The sequence below is a fragment of the Pseudophryne corroboree genome, chromosome 3 (genome assembly GCF_028390025.1).
Source record: "Pseudophryne corroboree isolate aPseCor3 chromosome 3, aPseCor3.hap2, whole genome shotgun sequence".
Classification (NCBI taxonomy): domain Eukaryota; kingdom Metazoa; phylum Chordata; class Amphibia; order Anura; family Myobatrachidae; genus Pseudophryne; species Pseudophryne corroboree.
The window spans coordinates 272,870,785-272,889,562 of record NC_086446.1 but is presented as its reverse complement, the minus strand read 5'-3'; the positions used below and the strand labels follow the sequence as shown (position 1 = coordinate 272,889,562).

The following is an 18,778-nucleotide window of genomic DNA, read 5'->3' as shown; positions in this document are numbered from 1 at the left end:
GTATCCAGAATCATACCCAAGAAGGGCAGACGAGTTATAGGAACCAACTGTGACCTCGGGAAATTGAGAATCCAGCCGTGTTGCTGTGACACCTTCAGCGAAAGTGACACGCTGTTCAACAACTGCTCTTTTAATCTCGCCCTTATTAGGAGATCGTCCAAGTATGGGACAACTGTGACTCCTTGCTTGCGTAGGAGCACCATTATTTCCGCCAATTACCCTGAAATTGGTAATGACAATCCTGTACCGCAATTGTCAGGTACACCTGATGGGGTGGATAAATGGGAACATGAAGGTATGCAGCCTTTATGTTTAGATACACCATCAAATCCCCCCCTTCCAGGCTGGCGATGATCGCTCTGGGCGATTCCACTTTAAATTTGAACCTTTTCCCGTATAGGTTCAGAGATTTTAATTTTAAAAATAGGTCTGACCGAACCGTACGGTTTTGGGACTACAGCCAAGGTTGAGTCATATCGCCTTCCTTGTTGCAGGAGGGGAACCTTGAGCACCACCTGTTGGAGATACAATGTGTGAATTGTATTTAATATTATCTCCCTTTCTGGGGGAGAAGCCGGTAGGTCCGATAAGGAAAAACCGGCGAGGAGGCACCTTTCGAATTCCAGTGTTAGGGTATGTTAACCTATTCAGGTCTGATTATGAACTCTCTTCAGTCATCAGTCAGAATGCTGTTCCCCTTAGCAACCGGTTGGAGATCAGTGAATGAATAGGTGACACCGGATCATTGTGTAACCTAAGCAGTTCATAGTTGATCTGTCTTAGGGGCCATCATAGCTTTATTTTATAGCAAAAGAACAAAGGATTCATGTGTGCCAATACATTTAGCCAATCAAAATACACCATGTATGTCTTGAAAATTGAAACACGTCATTTGTCAAAATATATTATAAATTGCAATTAAAATATATTTGTTGCTTTGCGATTATCAGCTTTCCCGGAACATCCTTTCTGGAGGTCAGGACAGGTCAAAATCCTCCCCAATGTTCAGAACTTTTGGCGATATGCTTGACTGGCCTTGGTACACATCTGGCGTTATAACAATGAGTAATTCATGCTTTGAAATACAATGTTGCTTATAATATATCTGTGAAGCTTCTAAGGAAACACGAACCTAAAGAAGTGAGGAGCAGTAAATATCTTAGTTAATGTGAAAAAGCTTGAATCAATATATTCGCTAAGCTAAGAAAGCCTTTACACCATCATTTCCCCTCTTTTTGATTCTACTTTTTCTCCCTATGTTAGAAAAGAATCTCATGGGCATTCCTGATCGCGTCCATTGTTTTCACATGTTTCCGGAATTTGCAGGAAAGATAACAATTCCAAGCATCCAGCCCTATTAATATTATGACCATTGCTAGTAGTGGGTGTAGGACAGTTTTCATTCCCCCTCCCACTCGCCTGGGGCTGGTAAGGCACATGGAAGGCCTGCTGTACCCCCAAATCTTTCATTATATGCTGCATGACTTCTCCTGTGAAATGTGTACCTCTATCTGATTCTATAACCTCAGGTATCCCAAATCTACATACTACTTCTGCTATCAGTTTCTTTGCAGTGGTTTTTGCTGTGGCTTTGCTTACTGGCCAGGCTTCGGCCCAGTGACTAAACATGTCCGTTGCTACTAGTACATATTCATATGGACTGCTTCGTCGCCACTGTATATAGTCAATTTGTAGTCTTTCAAATGGGTAAGAGGCTTTGGGTATAGTTCCTAGAGGTGTCTGGGTTCTTTTTCCTGGATTGCTGATTCCACAGATCCAGCATCCTGCTACAAAGTTTGTTGCAGCTTTATTGAAGCCTGGAGCTATCCAATGCTCTTGTACTCTATTCACCGTGGCTTCCTTTGAATGGTGTACTTGTCCATGAGCTACTTGTAACATAGGTGGAAATAGAGCTGCTGGTAGACAGTACTTCAATTCTCTTGACTTCCAAAGTCCATGTTCATCTTCTTCTGCCCCCAATCGTCTCCATTTCTCCTTTTCTCCTTGTGATGCTTGTTGTTGAATTTTGATCAGCTCCTGTTCACTAGGCATTTGCTTCACGTCTTGAGCTACTAAGACTTGCTCAAGTTCTTTTGATTGTAAGGCAATTCTCTTGGCTTCTGCATCTGCAAATGCATTTCCTTTAGCTTCCATGGTTTGGCTCTTAGTATGTGCTTGTACCTTGATTATTCCAATTCTTTTAGGTAGTTCCAATGCTCTGAAGAGTTCCATAATCAAACTGGCATGTTTGATGGGTTTTCCGTTTGCACTTTTGAAGTCCCTACTTTTCCATATAACAGCGTAATCTTGGGACTAGATGTTAGCTGTCATGTTTTCAGCATGTATGCAGGCTTTGGTCATTGCTATGAGTTCTGCTTCTTGTGCTGACATGCTTGGTAGCAATGCTCCAGAGTCTATGACTTCAGTTTCAGTTGTTACTGCATATCCTGTCTTTGGGGATCCATTATCATAATATCTTGATCCATCGACGAACAGGTTCATGTCTGGATTGTCCAATGGTGTATCTTGGACATTAGGGAGAGGTAAAGTCTCTAATTCCATGAGGGCTAGGCAATCACTTCATATTTGGTAAGTCTGGCTGCAGAAAGATGCTTGCTATTTTCTTGACTTAATATTTCTGTTACAGCGTGCGGTACTTGTATACACAGTGGATGATCAAACACAATGATGTCTGTCACCTTTTCCTTCATTATTGCTGCTGCTGCCACTGCTCGGACACAGGATGGTGCTCCTCTGATAATCGGATCCAGCTGGGCTGAATAGTATGCCACTGGTCTTTGTTTTGGTCCGTATTTCTGGGTGAGCACCCCTAAAGAATGCCCTCTGTTTTCATGGCAGAATAGGTTAAAAGGCTTTTTGTAATCAGGCAATCCCAATGCTGGGGCTGTGATTATGGCTTGCTTTAGTTGTCTTACTGCTTCTTCAATGGTGTCCCTGTTTTCTGCTGACGCCTCCTTTTTTATTAATTCATATAGGGGTTGCATCAGTAATGAGGCCGAGGGAATCCATTCTCTGCAATAACCAATAAGGCCCAGAAAAGCTCTGATTTCATTTAATGTTCTTGGGGTTTTTGCTTGAGTTATTGCCTTTGTTCTTTCATCAGTAAGATGCCTTGTTCCTTGAGATATGCAGTGTCCTAAGAAGACAACTTTTTTCTGTACTAGCTGAAGCTTGTCTTTTGACACTCTGCAATCTTCTTCTGCCAAAAAGATGAGTAGTGATACTGTTTCCTTTTTTGCACTTCTCTTCTGTCTGTGCAGCAATAAGCAGATCATCGACATATTGAACTAACTGGGTGTCTGTAAAGTGTGGTCTCCATTTCTGTAGGATTAATGCCATTGCCTCTGAGAAATCTGATGGACTGGTGGCTCCCCCTTGGGGTAATCGTCCCTCCTTTTGAATCTTGAGATTCAACACCTTTATTGATTAATGTTGGAAAAGGGTTGCTGCGTTGAGGGTAATACATCTTCTGATGGTTACTTGTCGCATTTTGGCAGTGCTACTTCATACATGGTCAGCCTTGCCACTGACAGGTGTTTGGTTCTTGCTTGTTGAAGCTTCTCTGTACCTGCATGTGGACCCTGGATGATAAGTTCATGATTCAGCACTATGCCTGTGCTCTTGTCCTCTTCTAGGACTTCTGATTCATCACGGTGTCTGTGCTCTTATACTCTTCTAGGGCTGTTGCTGCTATCACTGCTCTGATGCCGGTAGGTGCTCTTTGATTACCGCTGTCAAGTTTGCTTAAGTTGTAGGCCACTGGTCTTCACCTCAGTCCATGATTTTGCATAAGGACTTCTATATATGGCCTCCTTCTTTAATAGTCAGGTAGTTCTAGGGCTTGAGATGAGGCAACTGCTGTTTCCAACTGTTCAATAGCCTAATTCATCTGTTGCTGTATGTAGGATGCGGACCCTCCTCCCTTTCAGTGTTGTCATACAATGCTTGCATGTAGACTGGTGCTAGAGGTATCCGTGTTCTGTAGTATCCTACTAGGCCCAGGAATGATCATCTGACTTGCTTGACACTAGTTGGCATCTTAGCTTGCAGTCTGAATCTTTTCCTTTTCACTTTTGTTAGATGTCTGGTACCTTGAGTGTCCTAGGAAGATTAACTCTTGCTTGACTAGCTGCAATTTCTCCTTCTGAGGCTCTGCAGTCTTGGTCTTCCAGAAACTTCACTAAGGACACTGCCCCTTCTTGGTGCTTCTTTTAGTAGTGGTGGCAATCAGCAGTTCATTCACATCCTGTATTTAGCTGTGTGTTTTGTGGATAAATCACTTGGTGATATAGCCCCTCCACAAAGCTATCCTTTTCCAGTAGTATTGCTTCCTTTCTTCTACAACTGGTACTGCGGGAATGAGCCAATACTGAACTTCTGTTTTAACTTGCTTCTAAATGGCTTTTTGTTCTTTCCTTTGATAAGTTGCTGGAAAGTTAAACTTCTGCTGGTGTGTACTGTATTCTCCTTGGATAAGCTTTAGTACATTGTGCTTCAGCAAAGTCACTGGACATGTACTCCAAGGTCAAGAATTGGGCTGGTATTGGTGACTGCATTTCTCTCATCTCCTGTCCCTTTAAGAATTTCTGATATCACCAGTTCTTGTGGTATCTCCCTCTGCTGTCTTCTGCGTGTGCCGGCTCCAGTATTCATTAGGCACAGACGTATTTCTCTAGTGAGCAAGGTGACTGTAATCATACCTTCTGCTGTTTCCTCTGGAGACATTATGTTCACTGGGGAGTACCTAAAGAAGCTTGTACTTCATATTGGCAGAAGAAGCATCATTCATTTGTTTTCTGGAACTTTTCTTTTTCCAATCACCTCTCTTTATGATTCATTCATTATTCTTCATACTTTGTCCTTTCTTCACTTGCATATTTTTTCTCACTGCTGCTGGCATGTCATTTTCTTAGTCCAAGTCCACCCAGGCTGGTGTTTAACATAATGATGTTTATGCTGGGAGTTGTTGTTCCTCTTTGTCTTACTTTTCCTGTGAGAGATAGTCTTGTATAGCAGCTTGTATTTCAGGTTACATCTTTGCTTTCTTGCAAGGGTAGGGCTTAACCTCTCAATCCAGTCGTTGCAATGGCTTGATCTGTAAGTAAACGTAGAGGAATCTGGTTGTGCATAAAAACAGCTCTTGAAACCCTTGGGTCTCCTGTGGGTAAAGTCACTTTTATCGAACTGCCAGTGGTGACTGAGTACACTGTTGTCGACACAGGAGTTGCACACCTTCATATTCTATCATCTTGTGTGTCGTATAGTGACTTTATCATAGTAAGTTCTGATGGACTCAGTCTTTTCCTGTTTCAAGTCTGGGGCTGCTGGTGCCCTGAGTGTCTGTGCATGACACCATCTCTTAAGTCTTGTCATGTACATCTTTCCACTTTCAAACGTTGTTCTATTTTTCTCTGTCGTTGTTCTATTTTTCTCTGTCGGAACGTCCGTTATGGCTGGGCAATCATCTACTGCATCTGCTTTTAACATGGTGCTTACTGTTTGGGCAGTTGCTGGTCCTAGTATAGCCTCACACAACTGGTGGTAGTCGACCCATGCCGGTGTCCATATGGTTTGAATTCTTTCCATATAGGCATAAACTGCTGTTGGGTTTTTTTTTTTTTTTTTCTAGGATCTGGGGACTCTGCAACTATATTTGCGAGGTCATTGCCATACCATGGTTTGTGGTGTTGGCTCTGTACGATGTATGGTTCGTTCGTCCTGGCTGCATTATCTGGGTTGCGTATTCCCTGTACTTGTGCTGGATACAGAGAAACAGGCAATGATGACCGTCATTCAGTATTTCTAGTCGCATAGATATCTTGGCATGGTGGTTCATGGTGTGAAATCCAGTTTCCACAATTTGGGCAATGTTCATATCCTTCTGGAACGCAAAACTGACATACCGGACACAATCTTTCTGGAAAATATGTCAGTTTATTCTGTACATTATGCACCTGGGCATGAAAAGCTGTAGAGGCTGTGTCTTGACCCCTTGCTTCTCCTCTTCACCTGATTTGCACCCTTTCGCCTATAGTTCCTGATTGTGGACAATTGTTTACTGGACTCAGCTTGATTGCAGGTGTCTACCACTCGTTTAAACATGAGGGAAGCATTAGGTGGCTAGTTTCTTTGGTTGGTCTTGTTGGGGTTTCTTGTGATAAAGTATCAGGACACTGGGGCATACTCTGTACACATAGCTCAGGTAAATCATTCGGATTTTCAACCACAGATCCTTCTAAGATAGGGCTGATTATTAGTCACTCTTTTCCTTTCTCGTATCTTTTTAATTTCACTGTTAGTGAGCTTGTAGGTAATTGCATTCTGTTCATACTAGGGGTACCTTGGTGTGCATACATGTCTGGGTATAGGGGTGGGGTATAGTGTGCAGGTGCTGTTGCTGCAATTAGGTCTCAGTTATGCTTTAGGTTTTTCTTGCTGGTTTTCACACCATTTCTTGTATTTTCTGCAATTCTTCTTGAAATGTCCTTTTTTCTTGCAGAAATAACACTTTCTTTCATCTTGCTTGGTTCCTTCCTTTGAGTTCCTTCCTGTGGCCCCTTGCGTTGGGTTTCTGATTTTCCACTTGCTTTGTTCCTGGACAACGTGAACTGTTACCTTCGGTATGGCATTCTTTTCTTTGGCTTTTCTTATTGTTTCATTTTCTCTTTCTTGTGCTTCAGTGATCCAGATGGATGCTTGATCTCTACTATTATGCTTAATTATCCAACTCTTGTTACAGGAGGCAAATTTTTCCCATTTCTCTAGGTCAAGTGTCCCTTCTGACGAGAAGCCTGGTCTTTTGATTCCTTTCAGAGATTTATTACCCTCCCTGTTATCAACAATATCCACGGGTTTGTCGGGCCCTGACATCTTTACAGACCGCGCTCCCATGCCTGGGTGAACGTGCGCGGAACCCCTCCTGATGTGGTATTTTAATAACTCCTTTTGAGGGACTTAAAAATCTCCTTTTAAAGAATCTCTATCTAGGTCAAGTGTCCCCTCTGACAGGAAGCCTGCTCCTCTGAAATTCCTTTCAGAGATTCATTACCCTCCCTGTTATCAACAATATCCACGGGTTTGAACCCATCCTGATGTGGTATTTTAATAACTCCTTTTGAGGGAATTAAAATCTCCTGTTAAGGAATCTCTAAAAGAGCTTCTTCAATCCGTCTGTGGACAAATGACTGGGGTTGTAGTGTTGCCCCTTCCTCCCTGTGTTGGTGGAGAATTTGTTAGTACTGCTCCCCAAGTGAGACCTGCATAATAGATTATTTCTTCTGGATCACTGAGATGCGTCCCTAATATTATTGTTAAGTTGCTCCAAGGGTCTATCCCCCTGCCTATATGGACTCCTGCTTGTATCAGTATCCCTGTTGTAGTTTAATGCTTGTTTCTCTTCAGAAAGTAACAGCTAACACCGGGAATGCTTGGATGTGAGAAATACCTATCAGTGTGTGTAGGAGAATCTAGTTTCATTATTCAGCAGACAACCCGACTCCCCCCCACCTTTTCAAAAGCATATTGACAGAGTACATATAACAGTGCAAGGATACAAAAACAAAGATGACAGTAAATCCTATATCTGTTATCTGCGTGCACGGCAGCTGTTTGAGACTGCACGGCACATGGGTCTTAGACCTGGAATTATGTGGTTCCTAGGCCAATAGGTTATGATGTTAAATCAATCATTCTTAATGTAATGTTCCAACAATTCTCTTTTTAAAATGACAACCTTTTGTACAATAAAATTCATCATCATTTTCCACATAACCAAATGAGACTTCAGTGCTTGTAATTGCCAGCAATCTTGGTGCTACAGACCCTTTGTATTTTCTTAACACAACAACACAGGTACAAGATTTGCATACACCTCTTTGGTTATTTATCAATTCAAACTGGTTATCAGCATTAGAACATATCTTGGCCATGCGCCACCTTTATAAAACGGCTCTATTTTCTTAATTTAACAATTCATTAGTACTTGCACAATTTAAAAGTTTTCTGCATACTTGATTAATTCCCCCTGTGCACTTGTGACAAATTATCTGAAATTATTTACCCACAATTCAACAATATAACATAATTCAACAATATAACATACATGTATGGTACCTTAAAAAAAATTTCTTCTGACTGACGCTGGGCTCTTTAAGATATCCTCTGACCTTCCCGACTGGACTCTCCCCTTGATTTACACAGGAAGCGCTGAGTTCAAGTGAGCAGGTAGAAATCTACACAATAAATATCACTTACCGGTTTTTTTTGTTATCAGCGGTTCCTGAAAGATCAGAGGATTTATTGCCAGTGGAGGAGATGCTGGAATACCCCGGACGATGCTCCCAAATGTTAGGGTATGTTAACCTATTCAGGTCTGATTATGAACTCTCTTCAGTCATCAGTCAGAATGCTGTTCCCCTTAGCAACCGGTTGGAGATCAGTGAATGAATAGGTGACACCGGATCATTGTGTAACCTAAGCAGTTCATAGTTGATCTGTCTTAGGGGCCATCATAGCTTTATTTTATAGCAAAAGAACAAAGGATTCATGTGTGCCAATACATTTAGCCAATCAAAATACACCATGTATGTCTTGAAAATTGAAACACGTCATTTGTCAAAATATATTATAAATTGCAATTAAAATATATTTGTTGCTTTGCGATTATCAGCTTTCCCGGAACATCCTTTCTGGAGGTCAGGACAGGTCAAAATCCTCCCCAATGTTCAGAACTTTTGGCGATATGCTTGACTGGCCTTGGTACACATCTGGCGTTATAACAATGAGTAATTCATGCTTTGAAATACAATGTTGCTTATAATATATCTGTGAAGCTTCTAAGGAAACACGAACCTAAAGAAGTGAGGAGCAGTAAATATCTTAGTTAATGTGAAAAAGCTTGAATCAATATATTCGCTAAGCTAAGAAAGCCTTTACACCATCACCAGCTTGTAACCCTGAGAAACAATTTTTTATTGCCCCGGGAACCACCTGTGAGTGAACTCAAATGTAGCTGAAGAGTCGAAGACGTGCTCCCACTGGGGCGGACTCCCTTAGCGGAGCTCCAGCGTCATGCGTTGGATGTAGTAGAGGCCGGGGAGAACTTCTGTTCCTGGGAACTAGCTGTGCCCTGTACCCTTACCTCTGGTAAGAAAGGACGCTCCTCGTACTTTCTTGTTATTCTGCGACTGAAAGGACTGCATTTGATAATGTCGTGCTTTCTTAGGCTGTGAGGGAATATAAGGCGAAAGATCAGAATTACCAGCTATAGCTGTGGAGACCAGGTCCGAGAGCCCTTCTCCACACAATTCCTCAGCCTTGTAAGGTAAACCTTCCATATGCCTCTTTTAGTCGGCATCACCTGTCCATTGCATGTTCCACAGGACACTTCTAGCAGAAATCGACATAGCGTTGACTCTAGAACCCAGTAGACCAATGTCTCTTTGGGCATGTTTTTTATATATATATATATATATATATATATATATATAAGACAGCATCTTTTATTTATATATATATATATATATATATATATATATATATATATACTAGGGTCAATAACATGGTATCCTTATCTAGGGTTTCAATCTCCGCTGATAAGGTATCTGTCCACGCTGCTACAGCGCTATAAACCCATGCCGACACAATCGCCGGTCTGAGTAGTGTACCAGAATGTGTGTAAATGGACTTCAAAGTACTTTTACTGCAAGCTATCTGCAGGATCCCTGAGGATAGCTGTTAAGTCAGCGCTACCTTTTGGGTAAACGTGACAAAGCTTTGTCCACCCTAGGGGAAGATTCCCATCGTATCCTGGCCCTAGTAGGGAAAGGATACTCCCTGAGAATTCTTTTTGGGAAGCTGCAGCTTTTTGTCTGGAGATTCACGCTCTTTTTCTTTATGAGAGGAGGGAAATTTACCTCAGCTTTCTTCCCCTTCAACATGTGTACCCTCGTGTCAGGGACAGATGAGTCATCAGTGATATGCAAAACATCTTTTATTACAATAATCATATATTGAATACTTTTCTGCCAGTTTTGGCTGTAACTTTGCATTATCGTAGTCGACACTGGAGTCAGACTCCTTGTCGATATCAGTGTCTATTATTTTGGATAGTGAGCACTGTGAGACTCTGAAGGTCTCTGCGACATAGGGACAGACCTGTGTAGATTCACTGTCTGTTCTCTAATCTTTTGTGCAATAAATTTACCTCAGCACTTTATTTCACATATCCAATCAGGTGTCGGCGTTGTCGACGGAGACACCACTCACACACACATTTGCTCCATCTCCTTCTTAGGAGAGCCTTTTACCTCAGACATGTCGACCCACACGTACCGACACACCACACACTCAGGGAATGCTCATCTGAAGATAATTCCCCCCACAAGGCCCTTTGGAGAGACAGAGAGAGAATATGCCAGCACACACCCCAGCGCTATATGACCCAGTAAAAAACACAGCAATTTAATGTTTACCCAGTAGCGCTGTTATTATCTGCGCCAAATTATGTGCCCCCCCTCTTCTTTAAAACCCTCTCTTCTACCGTGGTATAAGCAGGGGAGAGTCCGGGGAGCTTCCTCTCAGCGGTGCTGTGGAGAAAAACATGGCGCTGGTGAGTGCTGAGGGAGAAGCCCCGCCCCCTCGACGGCAGGCTTCTGTCCCGCTAAAAGTGTAAAATTGGCGGGGGCTCCTGCATATATACAGTGTCCAGCTGTATATATTCTCCTTTTGCCAAATAAGAGGTTTATATTGCTGCCCAGGGCGCCTTCCCCTGCGCCCTGCACCCTTACAGTGACCGGAGTATGTGAGGTGTGTGGGAGCAATGGCGCACAGCTGCAGTGCTGTGCGTTACCTCAGTGAAGATCATGAAGTCTTCTGCCGCCTCTGAAGTCTTCTTTTCTTCTCATACTCACCCGGCTTCTATCTTCCGGCTCTGCGAGGGGGACGGCGGCGCGGCTCCGGGACGGACGGCGAGGGTGAGATCCTGCGTACCAATCCCTCTGGAGCTAATGGTGTCCAGTAGCCTAAGAAGCAGGACCTAGCTTCAGAGAGTAGGGCTGCTTCTCTCCCCTCAGTCCCTCGATGCAGGGAGTCTGTTGCCAGCAGAGCTCCCTGAAAATAAAAAACCTAACAAAATACTTTCTATCAGTAAACTCAGGAGAGCTCACTGAAAAGCACCCAGGTCGTCTGGGCACAGTATCAAACTGAGGTCTGGAGGAGGGGCATAGAGGGAGGAGCCAGTGCACACCAGGAACTAAATTCTTTCTTAAAGTGCCCATGTCTCCTGCGGAGCCCGTCTATCCCCATGGTCCTTACGGGGTCCCCAGCATCCTCTAGGACGTTAGAGAAATATATATATTTATTTTACTTTACCTTACAGCTGTATACACTATTTCATCATGGAGCACAATCAAAATGTTTCTCACTGCTCGAAGTGTGCTTGTTCTCCAGTCACTCTCTGCCTCCCCCTTGTTTCTTCAGTCACTTGCTGCCTCTCTCTGCCACCCTCTACATCTCCAAGTCACCCTCTGCCATGCAATGCATCCCTCTGCCTCCCGCAGTCACTCTCTGGACACCCCTGCCTCCCTAGTCATACTCTGCCTCCTGCTGTCACCCACTGCCTCACGCTGTCACCCTTTGCTCCCCCCTGCCACCATCTGCATCCTGCTGTCACAAACTGTCAGCCTCCCTGTCAACCACTTTCTCCCCGTGTGCCTCACCATCCCAGTCTGCCCCACCGCCCCTGTCCTCTTAAGGACACACCCCATTTTGAGTGGCCACATCCCCTTTTCCAGCGTGCACAGCAGTACACCCTTTAAATTTTCCATACCCCCACTTCAAAATTCCCACTGCGTAAACCAATGGGGAAGTGTATCTCACCGATGTAACAAGAACATAAACTCGCAGATCAAACTTTCTCCCTGGAAATGAAATATATACGGTAGTTACTTAAGTTTGGATCCATGAAGGAAAATGAAATAGACATTAAAACAGCAGAAGTAGAAATAAATATTCATGAGTAAGTGATATCACTTATACCTATTTGCATGAGCTATTACAGTATGTCCAGCTGTACATGAGCCCCAGTCTAATACCACAGACAATAGGACTCCAGGAAACTAAGCATAACGTCAGTCAGTGTGAGAAGATGTAGTAATGCCACTCAGTCATCCCAACCACCTTGTCTCACCTCCAATTAAGTATGGATTTTCTATATAACGTTGCGCAACATAATTTTCCACTGAGATTTCGTCTTTCTGATCATCTGTACGACTTCCATCCTGAGGAGTAGGGAATAGTGATGAAAGGTTTGTGTGCTCAACACATTTAGTCCATATTCTCTGTCTAAAACACATCACCCCAAATCAGCACCTTTCTCCAGTCCGTGATATCCTTCAGTTTCCGAAACAGGAAAATCCCCTTTCCTTGGGATTTAGCCACCTGCCAAAAAAAAGAGAAGTAAAAAATAAATAAATTGAAAATCATTTTTGAAATACAAATTGACATTCTCTGCATTAACAGCTTGACAGCTAAAGCTGGGGACACACTGAGGCCATAGGCAAACACAGTGTGTGTGTGAGGGCGGGGGGGGGGGGTTTCTGGTTGCCCAGAAATCCCCCTCCTCTTGGCAAGTGGCTCAAATTATAACAACAATAGCAATGGTTTATAATACAGAGCAGAGCTGCTGCACATGGCCGGTGGTAGCAGCTTCTTCTACCAAGTTTGCTGTGTGTGTGTTTCTGAGTCCTCAGTCAGTACACTGGACCAGAGAGTAGCTACAAGGAAGAAGAGACAGGATCCTAATCATGAGGTGGGAGAATGTTTACATAGAAATTTCAGTACTGGTTCTATTATGTTTATGTATTTATTATAGTATGTTCAACCTTTTCCTGATTACTTATTTATATTATTTAAATATGTGTGATGCAGCCTACACTACAGACCATATATTGTGTTAAATATTAATACTGTATTCCATGTTCCACAGAGTGGGAGATTGTGAATTGCATATGTATGTGCACAGTATGTATGATGTATATAGTTTGTCAGGAAGTTCAAGGGAAAATGGGACGACCATCTCACATTTCCACATCGTCTAGTGTGTACCAAGCTTTGGGGTTAGTGGGACATGCCCCCTAAATGCAGCTCAAAACAGCATTCTGGAGTTAAGGGCTTAAAATGAAAAGTCACTGCCCACCGAGACCAGCGGGTTTTCTTGTAGTGGGATACATGCCAGGAATAGGGCGAAGCTCTTTCAGCACCTCGATATCCCTATGTGCAGTTCAGAAATTCTTGGCGGGACTCTTGTAATGCCATAGGTATGCACTATTAATAGTGCCCACATAACTAACTAACTAGCGAGCTGAAATGCGTGTAAAGAGACCCTTTTGGGAGCCAAAACAGCTCTTTTCACACTCGTGCCACCCTAGACTCATTATAATAATAATAATAATTTTATTTATATAGCGCTCTTTCTCCAATAGGACTCAAGGCGCTTAACAGATACATAGCATAATATAGTACAGAAAATAATGAAGTACATTTTCAGAAAATACAGAAGCATGAAGATACTAAAAGGGACATTATGGAAATGCTTGAGTAAACAGAAAAGTCTTGAGTCTACTTTTGAAGGATTCTATAGTTGGGGCCTCTCGCACTGTGCGGGGAAGTGAGTTCCATAGAGTCGGAGCCGCATGACTAAAAGCTCGACCCCCAGATGAATTACGGTAGATTCTAGGTACTGCTAAAAGTCCTTCATCTACAGATCGCAGTAATCAAGTGGGGTAGTATGGGGTCAGAAGCTGTTTCAGGTACCTTGGGCCTTGGTCATGTAATGCTTTGAAACTCAGTAAGCCAATCTTGAAGATGATTCGCCATCGTACAGGCAGCCAGTGAAGGGAGTAGAGGATGGGTGTTATGTGGCTAGAACGGGGCTGGTTGGTTAATAGCCTGGCAGCTGTGTTTTGCACCAGCTGTAAGCGCTGCAATTCTTTTGCTGGTAGACCAAGGTAGAGGGCATTACAGTAGTCTAAACGAGATGATACAAATGCATGTATGACTTTTGGCATATCATCTGAGGGAATTAAGTGCTTGATTCTGGCTATGTTCCTCAGGTGAAAGAATGAGGATTTGATTGTGGCTGATATCTGATGTTTAAGTGTCAAGCCACCATCCAGGACAACGCCAAGATTCCGCACACGATCACTGGTCTGTAATTCTGAATCCCCGAGTGTAAGTCCAGTTGGTTGGCTATGCTGCAGTCTTGTCCTTTGATGTTGCGGTCGTATCATAAGGACCTCTGTTTTATCTGGGTTCAGTCGCAGCCAACTGGCGCTCATCCACTCCTGTAGTTCAGCTAGACAGCCATTTAGGGTTGCTATTGGGTTATCAGTGCCCGGAGCAAAGGACAAGTACAGCTGTGTATCATCTGCATAGCAGTGGTAGACCAGGCCATGGCACCTGATTATTTCGCCCAATGGGAGCATGTATACTGCAAAAAGCATGGGTGATAGTATAGAACCTTGTGGGACACCACATGGCAATGGCACTGGTGGTGATGAGTATAATCCAGATGATACTCTCTGTGACCTGCCTGTGAGAAATTATTTGAACCAGTTTAGGACTGTGCCATCCAGACCACAGAAATGTATCAGTCGCTCAATCAGAAGCCCATGGTCCACTGTATCAAATGCTGCCGAGAGATCCAGAAGGATTAATATTGAACAGTCACCTCTGTCTTTTGCCATCAGAAGATCATTTAACACACACACACCAGGGCTGTTTCAGTGCTATGTCTTCTCCTGAATCCTGATTGAAATGGATCATAAATATCATGGGTTGTCAGGCGGGTTTCATGTTGATTTGCAACGACTTTCTCAATAACCTTTCCTAAGAAAGGAAGGTTTGATACCGGTCTGTAGTTGGTCATGCAGTCGGGATCTAAATTAGGTTTTTTAAGAAACGGTCTAACAATTGCTTCCTTTAGGGGTTCAGGAAAAATGCCTGTCTGCAAAGAGCATTGAACAATTTTTGTAAAGACAGGACCAATTATATCCATACAACCTATTAGAAGCTTGGTTGAGGCTGGGTCCAGATCACAGGTGGTGGGACGCAAAATCCGAGCAATTTCAGCAGTGTCCTTTACATCCACTGGATCAAAGCTGGTCCATGAAGGCAGGTAGCTTATATTGGCAGGCTTTGTAGTTTGGCACTCCTTTGATGGCACTGTGGAGATACCAGCCCGGATGGTGGATATTTTATCTGCAAAGAAGTTTGCAAACTCGTTGCATCTTGCCTGGGAGAGGGTCTCATCAGTCTGCAGGCATGCTGGCTTGCAAAGCATCTCCACTGTGCGGAAAAGTTGAGCCGGCCTATTGTTTGCTGCTGTGATCTCATTTGACAGGAACTGTGCTTTCTTACGAGTGATTGTCGATTGATATTCTTCGTTATGCTTTATTAGTTTTATTTTGTCACCCACTAGGTTAGTCTTTCTCCATCGTCTTTCCAGTCTACGCCCCCTTTTCTTGAGCTCACTAACACTGTTGTCGAACCATGGAGCTTGATGTTGTGGTTTACGAGGTCTTAAACGCACAGGGGCGATAATATCAATTGCAGCCATAACATTCCTATTATAATAACGGACTAGGGAACAGGGATCTTCACAGGCACCCAGTATAGCAGAGAGATCCAGATTTGCTGCAAGAGCCTGGGGAGTCATACCCCTCCTTGGACGATACCTGGTCAACTCCACGGGCAGAGATCTTATTTGAGGGGTTGCAACTGAGAACCAGAGGGAGTAGTGGTCTGACCAGATGACTGGGTTTATTTTTAGGTCAGTGACTTCTAATCCAATCTGAAAGACAAGGTCGAGAGTGTGACCACTTTTATGTGTGGCAGAGGGAATGACCTGTGTGAAGCCCAGACCATTCATTGTGCACAGGAGGTCTTGGCCAAGGCGTGAGAGCTCATCATCCACCCATGCATTGAAATCCCCGAGGATGAGCCATCTTTGATGTTCCAGAACCAGGCCAGCAACAGTGTCTGCAATTTCTTGTAGAAATATCTTTCCATCTCCAGGTGGCCGGTAAATGAGAGGTACTCTGAAACCTAATCCTGTCGAACTCCGGGCAGCAATGCACGCAAATGAGCGAGTAGTTTCAATAGGGTGGACCCTAAGTTTAAGTTCTTTTTTGAAGCAGATAGCCACCCCGCCACCCCTGCGGTCCAGTCTTGGGTTGTGGATGACAGAGTAGTTTGTTGGTACTGCAGCCTCCAATATAGGTGCTGCATTTTCATCTAGCCAGGGGTCTCTGTAATACAGGCTAGATCTGCAGATTCAATAAGGTCAGCAATTGTTGCAGTCTTGTTTCTTATAGATCTGGCATTACAAAGGACTGACCTGATTGGGCATACCAGAGGGCCTTCAGTTTTCTTTATGTTAAGTGCAGGAGCTCTGGGTATGGGGGTCACAAAGTGAGAGTTGACAGTTCTGTCCTTCCAAACACAGGGCTGTCTTTTGGGTATCACTTCTATTTGATTGTTCTTTGAGTATGGGGGTGAGCAGGTGGGCAAAGGACTTAGATGGTTACCGGGGGAATTACATTTCCGGCCTGCTTGCTTCCCACGAATGCGCCTGTGTTTTCTTTTTAAAATGCCAAGGGATTGGAGAATAGAAGCCTGTGATGGTGTGATAGGAACTGCAGAACGTGGTGGGCGGAGTGAAAGAATGAAGCTGGAGCAATACGTATACATTTGGTCATCAATGACAGATTACTATAAATTTGAGCTGCATATGATGATGAGAGAGGGAGAGAAAGCAGTGGGGTTTTTTTTTTTGTTCTTGTTTTTTTTTTTTTTTTTCCTTTTTGTGTTTTGTTTTCCCCCAATTCGGTATGTGATCCAAAATTATAATGGGATTATGAACAAAATTATTGCTATAACCTATTGTGTATATTTGAAGAAAGTAATATATAAAATAACTGGTGATTTAGTCAATTATCCTAGGATAGGCAGCCTTTTGGAAAGGTGTTAGAAGCCAATTCCTACTGTGTAGGTGTGAAAAGTCTCAGTGTGAGAGGCCTTTGAAGTAGATTTTTTTGTGGGGGTAGTGATAACGTGTCCTGGAAATGGATCCTGATTTTAAACAGTGAGCCTTCAGCAATTCAGAGCCTGAATATACTGATATTAGTAGATTAATGCAATAAGTCAGTTATTTGTTGCTCAGAGAACAGAGGTGGATGATGTCTAAGTGAGGGGCTGGATGTAGCCAAAGATAGGTTGTAATCCACAGTACCTTATCTGGGTAATGTCCAATGCAGAGTACAGCAGCTGCTAAACTGAAGGATTTCTCAGTGGAGATATGCAGAGGATTCAGTCCAGGATTCAATCCAGTCAGTATCTCAGCGCAGGAATGCAATCCGTTGGTTTTGATGAAATGTCCGCGTAGAGTAGTACAAGTTCAAGGTAAGTCCTTGGATATTTATGATGATTCATAGGTCAGTTGTGGTGAATTTAAGCTGTTTTATGGAGATGATCAGGAGCATACAAAAGGTGATGCAGCCATCTTGGGCACCATACTTTGGACTATTATAAATCAAATTCTAAAATAATTTTAGTAAAATGATACATTACTATGAACTGCTGATATCGTAAGTTTATTTTATTTCTATTCTGACAGACCAGATAGCTCAAACAGCATCTGTCAGAATCTGGTCTAATATCTGCCCTTTTCAGGTAATTTCAGACTTCAGACCTATGCATGTGGTTTTATTGTTAGTTAATCCTCGGCTTTGACTCTGAAAACTCTGATGTTTGGGGAAGCGGTGAAGATCACAATGCCGACGCCGGGATCCTGCACAGTGCTACAATGCCGACTGCATGCACCAGGCCACAGCAAAGATTCACTGCATGCTCTGCTTAGCAAAGCAGCAGGCCAGAACCGAACCTCACCCCACCACAGAATACTGTAGCCAAACCGCATACAAAACCACTGTTAAGTAAATCTTCCTCATGGTTTAAACACAGTTGAGACCATTGTGACTCATGCCTTAATTATTCTACCGATTCCTAGTGAATTGATAGGCTGCCCTGACATGGATATTGTTTCAGACCATAAACAGCTGCATCTATTATGTGTATACTGTAGATCAAGGGTACACTTTTATCCTTATACTCACAGGCTTCATAATCCAAGTGACCCCGGGGTTTCTTCGAAAATCCTCTACAAACAGGTGATATTCTGCTGGCAGTTCAAACGTCTTGGGAAAGAAGTCGCATTTTGCTGCCTCGAGTCTACCAGATTCTCGCTCAAGCTGCTTCCGGAGGCGTTTCAAGTTCTTCACCATTAAGTTCTTGCGGGTTAGCTGAAGAACAAGTGACAGATACAGTAGTACTGTGTGCCCAAGTAACAGCTTAGTGTTTCCTCCTTATCCCAGGAGTGGTTTCACAAAAACATTTATTTTAAAAAGAAAGATTACCTCGTAGTGATTGCGGAAGTGGCAGATGCGGACGTATTCCTCCATGTAAATATGATCAAAGTTCTCACGCAGCCAGCTCACGTCACACCAATAAAAATCCCACTCACCATCCCTGTCAAAATATTTCTGAATGAAAGAACCATAAGGCTGTAAAGGGAAAGATTTGATTCTTAACTATGATGTAGGAAAGCACAAGAATGAAGAAGGAAGTCAGTGATACAGCTATTTTTACTGTAACTTAGGCAGTGACCTTAGGAATGAGGACAGATGGAGACCAGGGCCTT

At 43.2% G+C, this 18,778-nt stretch overlaps 1 protein-coding gene across 1 annotated transcript in view; it reads right to left on the bottom strand.

Annotated features, from left to right (window-relative positions):
- The window catches only part of TTLL9 (tubulin tyrosine ligase like 9), a 121,479-nt gene that overhangs the window by 67,379 nt on the left and 35,322 nt on the right, over window positions 1-18,778 (bottom strand). Inside the window, exons 4-8 of the mRNA XM_063959114.1 lie at window positions 18,495-18,606; window positions 18,195-18,380; window positions 12,391-12,459; window positions 12,209-12,299; window positions 11,899-11,939 (exon numbers count right to left, since the gene is read on the bottom strand). Coding sequence (XP_063815184.1) covers window positions 11,899-11,939; window positions 12,209-12,299; window positions 12,391-12,459; window positions 18,195-18,380; window positions 18,495-18,606 — 499 coding nt within the window. The remainder of the gene's footprint in view (window positions 1-11,898; window positions 11,940-12,208; window positions 12,300-12,390; window positions 12,460-18,194; window positions 18,381-18,494; window positions 18,607-18,778) is intronic.